Source organism: Eurosta solidaginis, chromosome 1 (genome assembly GCF_040869045.1).
Source record: "Eurosta solidaginis isolate ZX-2024a chromosome 1, ASM4086904v1, whole genome shotgun sequence".
Classification (NCBI taxonomy): domain Eukaryota; kingdom Metazoa; phylum Arthropoda; class Insecta; order Diptera; family Tephritidae; genus Eurosta; species Eurosta solidaginis.
The window spans coordinates 1,269,955-1,279,091 of NC_090319.1; the positions used below are offsets into that span (position 1 = coordinate 1,269,955).

At 32.7% G+C, this 9,137-nt stretch overlaps 2 protein-coding genes across 2 annotated transcripts in view; both read left to right on the forward strand.

The window, feature by feature from the left end:
• kumpel (kin of rumpel) overlaps positions 1 to 1,639 on the forward strand; it is a 29,709-nt gene extending 28,070 nt beyond the window's left edge. The window contains exons 5-8 of the mRNA XM_067777170.1: positions 94 to 248; positions 309 to 558; positions 617 to 1,170; positions 1,235 to 1,639. Coding sequence (XP_067633271.1) covers positions 94 to 248; positions 309 to 558; positions 617 to 1,170; positions 1,235 to 1,499 — 1,224 coding nt within the window. The 3' untranslated portion in view covers positions 1,500 to 1,639. The remainder of the gene's footprint in view (positions 1 to 93; positions 249 to 308; positions 559 to 616; positions 1,171 to 1,234) is intronic.
• Positions 1,640 to 7,163: 5,524 nt separating this feature from the next.
• On the forward strand, positions 7,164 to 8,925 carry LOC137238801 (uncharacterized). The gene is made up of 3 exons (XM_067763823.1): positions 7,164 to 7,864; positions 7,935 to 8,058; positions 8,121 to 8,925. The coding sequence occupies exons 1-3, from the start codon at positions 7,367 to 7,369 to the stop codon at positions 8,609 to 8,611; spliced, it is 1,113 nt and encodes a 370-aa protein (XP_067619924.1). The 5' UTR covers positions 7,164 to 7,366; the 3' UTR covers positions 8,612 to 8,925.
• Positions 8,926 to 9,137: the final 212 nt, after the last annotated feature.

Genomic DNA, 9,137 nt, shown 5'->3' on the forward strand with positions numbered 1-9,137 from the left:
AAAGATTCTTGACGAACTTTCCTTAGGTTCACGTTACTGCTCTTACATATCTATGTATGTATTTTTTTCAATTTCATGTTTTTTTCTGGCTAGGGTGGTTTGAAAGCAGTAATTTGGACTGATGTTGTACAAAGCTTTATTATGTATGGCTCAATAATAACGATTTGTATAAAGGGAACTCTCGATTTAGGCGGCTTTGCTGTGGTTTGGGAGCGAAATAAGGAAAGCGGTCGACTAAATACACCAGAGTAAGATTTCAACATACACTTTATTACAGAAAAAGTCAGTAAATATTATTTGCAAATTAGCTGGACTTGGGATCCTACGGTACGGTTATCAATATTTGCTGTATTTGTGGGTGGTTCACTTCATAAGATCCAGTCCTCCGCTGTTAACCAGATTTGTATTCAACGTTTTCTTTCATTGCCATCTTTCAAAAAAGCTAAACAGACTGTTGTTTTATTTAATATTCTTTTAATATTTTTGCTTTTATGTTGCTGCTATATGGGATTATTAGCATATGCCAGCTACTACGATTGCGACCCACTTAGCACAAAGGTTTGTTGCAAAAACTATGCAGTGAATTTGTTAAAGTTTATACCAACTTTGATTTTAGCTTGCTTCGGCTAGTGATCAACTTCCCACGTTATTGGTAATGAAAACCGTTGGAGATATTCCAGGATTGCCAGGTCTATTCGTTGCAGGAGTATTCAGCGCAGCTTTGAGCTCTCTATCAACTGGTTTAAACTCTTTAGCTTGCGTTGTATCTCAAGACATCATTGGATCCATTCTTAAGACACCATTGACTGAACGTCACACTGCGATATTATTGCGCTTAATTGTGATTGTTTTTGGCGTTACTTGCATAGGATTGGTATATGTTGTAGAGAAGCTCGGTATGGTCTTACAATTAGCTACAATGACGGGTGCTGTAACAATGGGGCCACTCTTGGCTATATATACTATGGGAGTTTTAACTCCGTGGATAAACGAGAAGAGCGCGTTAGCGGGATGTGCAGCAGGATTTTTAGTTCTTAGTTGGATATGTACAAATGCACAGATTGCACAAATGAGAGGTGAAATTGCATATCCGAAAATGCCGGTTTCAATTGATGGTTGTAAATACGAATTTGACAATAAAACAGCTTGGCACACAATCCACGACTACAGGTGAGTTAGTCACTCTTATAATAAAGGCAACTATAAATTACAATACATTGTGTGAAATTTACAGGCCATCAACTTCAGATCAACGTAACATATATCATCTTTCATTTTTGTGGTATTCCGCCTTTGGTGCCATTATATCAATTACAGTTGCGGCTATAGCAACAAGAATGTTTGGTACCACAAATTTGAATGAATTGGATCCCACATTGATCACGCCTTTTATGAGACGCTTTCTACCAAAACGGCAGCACAAGGAGTATTTCAGTGTTAGTTTAGAAGACTTTTTCAATGGAAACTCGGATAATAATAAGAAAAAAAGTTCACTTTGAATGTAGAATCGCACTAGGTTTATTTTATTAATCCCAAAAATAAATCTTGAAATTTATGAACGACCCCAAGCTTGCAGTGAGTAAATTTAAGAGCAAAGTGTTAAGAATACAAAAAAAAATTAAGTAATTAAAAAAAATTTAAGTTAAACTGTTTTATTGCAAACAATACTTACATTAAGTAATAATAATACTAAAAGCTAGAAAATAATTAGGTAGGTCCTAGATACTAGTCATTACACTTCTCATCAATCTAGGTCGTTGATCAGGCAATTAAATAAAGGCGTTTGTTACAATCTAAGTCCTCAATACATAATCCTTCCAAAGACTTTACTCGACTCGGCGCCACGTATGCTTGTCCCTCCTCGAACTCCAAAGTATTTTGATGTCACTTCTACCGGACTGTATGTAATATTTGTTCCAAATATGAGCCAAATCGGACCACAAATAAGAGTATTTTTAATATCTCGATCCTTGCCGCACCTAGCTGGATTTGTTTTTCATAAAGCGATTTCTATAACTTAAACTGAAAAGAGATTTTAGAAATTTCAGAATAAAAAAGCAAATACTCCCTGTGTTAAGGACCGCACAAAAGCTTAACTCTTTTGTTAAAGTCAATACCGAAATATAAGTTCTAAGACAATAAGCCGTTTTATTTTATTTTTTTGTCAGTTCATTGCGGCTGCCGAGTAGAGTATCACCCCATGCTCTGCTAGTTTGAAATCGTTTCAGTATTTGTTACAAAAACGCCCTATATCAGAATTAGTTTGAAGAACGCCTTATCTCAGAATGCTTTTCATTAATTTCCTGCTATGTCAAAATGCATTGAACTTATGCTAAAATAGGGAGTTTTTGAAACAAATTTTAAGATAGTGTATATTTGAATAAAATTCTAACGTACGACATTCTTCAAACAAATTATGAGAGAATGACCAAACCAACAAAACTCTATCAATTCACGAAATATTTAGTAGAAATTGAATTATTTCTCCCAAAACTTGTTGGCATTTACAAATGAAAAATACTTTAAAGGTTATTTTCTACTACAACTTTCGCTGAAGTGGATTGAATTATTCCCCGTTTTCCCTACTTCGTAAAGCAACACGTGCAGATTTTTTAATTTGGGAGTGTCAAAGCTCTGTCATCATTGGAGAACAAACTTCTAGGAATTCAATCAATGAAGATGCAATTTTTTTATTATGTAAGAGGGGTCTGATATGGTAGAAATTCCCTTATGCACGTGTTCATGTAGGTATGAATGATTGAACGCTTAGCTAGATTTATGTACCGCACCTTTTTCTTTTGTAAAAGTTTTTGATTACCAGTATCAGAAATTGATGAGCGAAGTTTTAATGATATTTACAAGAAAAAAAATTTGCGGATTCTAAAAATTCAGTTTAACAATACACATATATGAAATATTGACTTCCAGAATCAAGTACTTTATTACCAAGTACTTTAGTAGGTACTTTCCACTAGATATATGGAATTAACGGATATTTATATATTATATTTATATTTTGTTTTATAATTTGTAGCGTTTTTTGGGATATTCGCTTCTCGTACTTGAACAGGCATATAATTCTGTTCAAAATACAATCAGCCCAATTCTAAACGAAAATTCCGTGCGACTTTTTTCCCTTCTCCATTCCTCGTATTCTAAATAAAAATTCCTTGTGAGTTTTTTCACTTCTCCCTTTCCTAGTATTCTGAACAATGTTCGAAAAAGCGGAAACCGGTTATGGGAGAAAAGTAGGTATTATGAATGTGAGGCAGAGGGAGATTGCTCTGCCATTTCATAGGAGTTTTTTCACTAGTTAAATTAAAGGGAATGTATACAAATAGTTCAAGGAAATTGGTTCTTTTAAGAAAGAACACTTATTTGTACAAATTTGTGCTAAAATATGTATTTACATTCTACCACAATATTCTCACTGTTAATACAACAACCACAATATTCTTTATTTTAAGTCGAAAAGTATATCATAAGCAACGGAAGAGCTCCAGAAATTGCGCAAGGATTTTTAAGATAGATTTTGGCATATGATGAAAGACTAATTCAACTCGACTTGGCCGCCAGAAAATATTGTTTATATTTTATTTCTTAATTTCAAACAAATTCGCAACAATAATTAAACTTTTCTATTTTTTAAACAAAATAAGAAATGCGCAACGAAATTTCAATTGACAAAACAGCTGACTTCGAAAATTCGAAATTCCTAATCCCCAATTATTCTTCTCCCTAGGAGAAAAGAATTGGAGGAATTTTTCCGCGGGAATAAAAAAATCCGCGAGAACAAAATTCCGCGAGAATATTTAGAATTGGTGTGAATGTTTCATTATATATTTTCGTACGTTTTTCTGCAAGTTCAAATAATTTTCTTTGCTTTCTCAATTAGTCGCAACAATATGGTAGTTATATATAAAAATCGTGTTTGAAATGGAACCAGTTTTTAAAACTCTTATTAATTTGAATTGACATAACATCCTTGTCCAATGATACAATGTTTGCATAACGATGTATTACGATGTTACATAAATAATGATTACTCGTATAATTGATTATTTTCTTTAAAATATATTTAATGATTACTTGATATTACTTTTTATTTTTAATGATTACTTTCCAATTGATTAAAAATTATATAAAAAAAATCATTATTTTTTACGATTATTGAAAAGATCTAGCAAAAAATCTACTTTTGTTTATTTGTGATTATTTTAGATTATTTTTCCGCTTCTTTGAAAGAAACACTACCGTTTGTTGCATGGGATAGTTTCTTCATACAAGTAAATTTAGGGAAGCAAAAGCAAATCGTAAGCGCTTATCTAGACATACATATATGTATGTACATGCATTATTTAGGGTAAATGGTATATGAGAGTTGATTTAAACATATTCTCAGTAAAATATATACACGTGTGCATATCACATAAAATAATATGGAATCGAAAGCAAATATATGTCTAATACGATATTTAAAAAAAAAAAGTTCGATTCATAGGTTGGCGTCAAAAAGCTTTAATTTAGCAACTAAAACGATCTTTTATGGTTTCATCCAAAACTAATATATCTGCTATTTTGGATTTCTTAATGACTATGCTACACTGATTGTTTTTAATCAAAGTTGGTCATATTTTAAGTATTAGAATTGGAATTCAAAGACTAGGCAAACTAACTAACTGATATACGAATACTAACACATATGTACCAGTAGGGTACATAAGTATTAAATGGATATATTTACTTGAATGCTTATAACTTTCGTATTAGTCCATCGATTTTGTTGAATGAAAGCTTATTTTTTTTGCAATAAAACAGATCTTAGAGAGAAAATAACAAATCTGCAAAAAAATAAAAAGTTTTCGAGATCCTTCCTCGCAAAGTACAATTATTTTTATATTTTTACAAAAAAAATGGAAAAAATCCGTAATGATTGTTCGTTATCTTTGAATCTGCAGGTCCTAGCAAAAAGGGTTGTATGCAGTGTTTATAGAAAATGTTATTGCCTTTTAAAAACTTTAAACCGTTTTGAAATTGCTCAATTAGTTCTTGAGATATATATGATTAAGTGGACCCAATTTTATTTTTTTTTTGAAAAACCGTTATTCGTAAATATCTCAAAAACGTTACCATAGAATTAAAAATAACCGTGATTTTCGAAATCAGGGAGTGATTTTACATAGGATGTTCATAATGGCGTCTCTGTTGCAGAAAAAAAATTGGAATTTGTGATCCAGTGTAGCAGAGCTGTAAAAAGATTGAATCAATTGAGTGTGCATTCTCTCAGCATTCTTTTAAAAATAATTTGTGATTTTTTGGTTGCCTATTATAAATCTCCATTCATGAATGGCTTAAAATACTTTAACTCAAAGCTAAAGTGTGTGTGTTATTTAATGGTAAAATATAATTCAATATAGAGTGTGAATGTAGGAACCATTCCCAATCTTTAATGAATGTAAAGTTGAAATGAATGCACACCTTTTTTCCATTCAGTACTAAATACTTTTTCCCCAAGGTTATGTTTTTGTATACTTTAATTGCCATCAGATATGTTAAATCAATTTAGGAGTTGGGTGCAAAAAAGGCGTAAAATTGATCAATTGCAAAAATAGCCCCTTCTAATTATTCAAGTAGTTTAATATTTAAGAATTCATGAGCTTAACACCTGCATATAATTATGCAAAATCAATTATTATGTTTTTTAAGAGCCCCTGAAAAGAAAGAAGCATTTACTGGTATATTTCGACGGTACCATTTCGAAAACAAACAAACAAGTAATTAATTATAAACCAGGAAAGTCTTAAATCATCTTCATGGTGTCCGAACATAAGACATACAAGAAATAGTACTTCATAGCAGATTTTGTATACTTCGTAATTTCGGGTTGATTTTTTTTTAATTAATCGTGTGAAATCAAAAAATGTTAGGCTCTTGTGAGTTGATTGGTTTCCTTTTTAGGTAAATCTCGCGGATAACTCGCTTACATAAAACCATATATAGTCGCATTTGGCTGAAACTTCGCAAAGACAATCTATTGCTTTCTTGCTATATGTCAATATGTTACTACTTATTTTGCTATTGTTGTAAAATGGATTTTGTATATTTTGATATTTAAACACATTGTGCATTGACCAAATAGAGTGAATTATGGATATTTTTTGTTGATAATATAACAAAAACAGATACTTGAGTTTAAGTCATTTAAATACATCAAAGTGCATAGGTCCATCGGCGATTTCGTTGGAGCTTCCATGGCATCGTCTATGGTGATTCAGGCTTTTTCTATTCCCCTGATTCACCTTCCCCGTTTTCCTTCATCTGTGCCACAAAAAAATGTTCCATTGGGAGAAACTCTTCAGAGGTTATTGACTGGCCCCATCGGACTACAGTTTTTTTACAGCTGATATTTTAACAGTATTTGACGGAATATAAATATAGGACCCGAGTGGTTGGGAATAGTCTCTCTGCCTATTTGCACGGCATTGGTAAAAGATTGAAATTGTTTTGGTTGAATTCTATCTTACTTGAGCAGATTTGTATTCAAAGTTAATTTCCTTATCAAAAAAGCTACAACTACCTATAGAGCCTACTTTAAATGGCTGTAATTACAAACTATTGTGTTTAGAAGAATATTTCAGTAAATAGGATATTGCTATTGTATTTTCCAAACTCACAAACCAGTATTCATGGAACCGCTAGGAACTTAAGAGCTTTTATAATGTATTGCCTTTTCTTAAATTTTTTTAATCACCAATGGAGGACGTACAAATGTAGGCTAGTACCTTTTAACGCAAGCCTTTTATATGGCATATTGACAACACTTATTTAGAGCGATGACAATTATCGGAACAGAGATGTTGAAATATTTGTAATTAGCCTTTTTTATTATTAAATTTTTAGGAAAATTTCAGTATGAATACTTTTCCAGTTAACTTCTTTGTACTTTATTGTCATTTAAATATGGAAAAAACTGATCGTCAGTTTTACAGCTCTGCAGTGTAGAAACAATACTATTCAATTGATTGCTAATGTTGATTCAAATTTAACAGGTTTGATTGGGATGACTCATTTAACCACCTGCACTTAATAGGAGTTCTATACATACAAGTGTGAACTCATCCGTATGTTTTTTCATTCAATATTACTGTCACAATCCCATTTTTGTTAAATATTTTTCAATTTAATCAGAAAACAAAACGTTACGTCAAAGTAACTACATTTAAAATGAGTTTTGGAATATAACAACTTGTGCAAATATATCAAACATTTCGTCACATTGTTTTCGAATCTTCTTGATCAACTTTCACCACTCCACCAAAATTGAGCACCGCCAAATTTAAATAAACAACATCAAAATTTACGAACAATGAGTTGTTATCCTCGTCAATCCGATTGTTGTTGCTGTGCATCTTGTTCGCGTTACTGTAATTATATGGATAGTTCCTGCAAAATACGCCGAAACCGGTCTTGCAGTGATTGTTTTCCTTCGAGGTTAGTGCCGGATATAAGTATTGCAGCGCCAGTAAAAAAATCGAAAACCAGACTTCCACCTATTAAACCTGTTGTACCCAAACCTAATGGAAAGCGGGTCCCTCAAACTAAACATGGAAAACGACTTAATTTCCCTAGTGATAACGAACCAAAAACGGACTCGACAAACAAGCAAAAATGCCAATGCGATCCTAAGCAAACTAAAAATAAACAAAATTTTCAATATCAGGATCTTAAAAAACGTATGGAGGTAATATGCGAGGAAGCTGAGCAAGATTCCGATGACGAGATCCCATTTGGAAGCAAAAATATTCAAAAGTCTTGTGCCGACTTTCTGAACATAGTTCATGACACCGTTTTAGAGACGGTACAGGTAAGCTGGAATATATGCTCTTTTCACTGTTCAGTAGATTTGAACAAATAAACTTATTTTCTCATTGCAGACTTCTGTCGAAAGCGCGATGCATAATTATTTTATGCATACGATGGAAAAGATCGAAACTCTGTGTTCACAGATGATGCGTAATGAATGTTTATTAAGCAAAATGTATTTGGATATCTTGGATAGTAAGATCCTGGGATAAAGCTATTTAGCATACAAATACTAAAAAATTGATGGTATTTTGCAGAATTATCACAACAAAGCGAAAAAAATCTACGACAGTTCAAATGTTTGTGCCAGTTTATTGCTGAAACACAAAAAGAAGCCAGCGAAGCACAAAGTCAAAAATGTAGTTGCCAGAATTGTACAAGTACAGAAGAGGCTTTTGTTTCATTGGCCAGGGAGAAAGTTTTGTCCAAAGGTCGACGTCTCTCCGGAAATGGCATTATTTTAAATGCTAATCGTAATGGTGGCCATACTAGGCATCATCGAGACTCAGATAACGACGCTAAAACTGATCCTTCTCTCACAAGCTGCACAAACTCAATACCCCTTATAATGCCTAAAACGCAGGCAATGCCATCTAACGAGGAGAGTCGGCGAAATAGTAAACGATTGTGTGGGTACTCGGATTCTGGCTGCTTTTTAAATTCTAAGGAACGCCGAACTGAGCAATTTAGGGCAGACGAAAATTTCAAAATCGATCATCGTGAGAATCGAATGGAAGGCGGAAGATAATATGTCAACATCTCAATCGTCTTGGCAGTAATTAATTTCTCAGGCCAGTGTTCCTTTACAATCTAGTTTAACAACAACTGCGATTTATGCAGAATGGCGAGTTAGCATTTTCTTTATTTTTATAGATATTTCCCTTGTTATTGCAGCCAAAGAGCGAATATCATTTCTTCAGTAACTTACTTATGAAAATTGCATGTAAATAGTTTACTGCAGGAATGGTTTGCGCTTTTTCAATGGGCCGAGTAAAATACAAAAATAAGCAAATGCTTCATATTAAATTTGAAAGCTTTTCATACAAATTTACATATGTCAACTTTCCGAGATCTTAAATAAAGATTATTTATTTTTTACCCACATTGCGCAATATTGTGATATAGAAACAATCATCACTTTGAATATTCAAAAATTATCTTCTCAATACAGTTTATCATTTTATTAAACCCGAAATGAATACCACATTGGCTTTTACCTTTTATATTCCTCGTATTCCAATGGCCAGCTATACAGATGCCGATAGAAATTTACA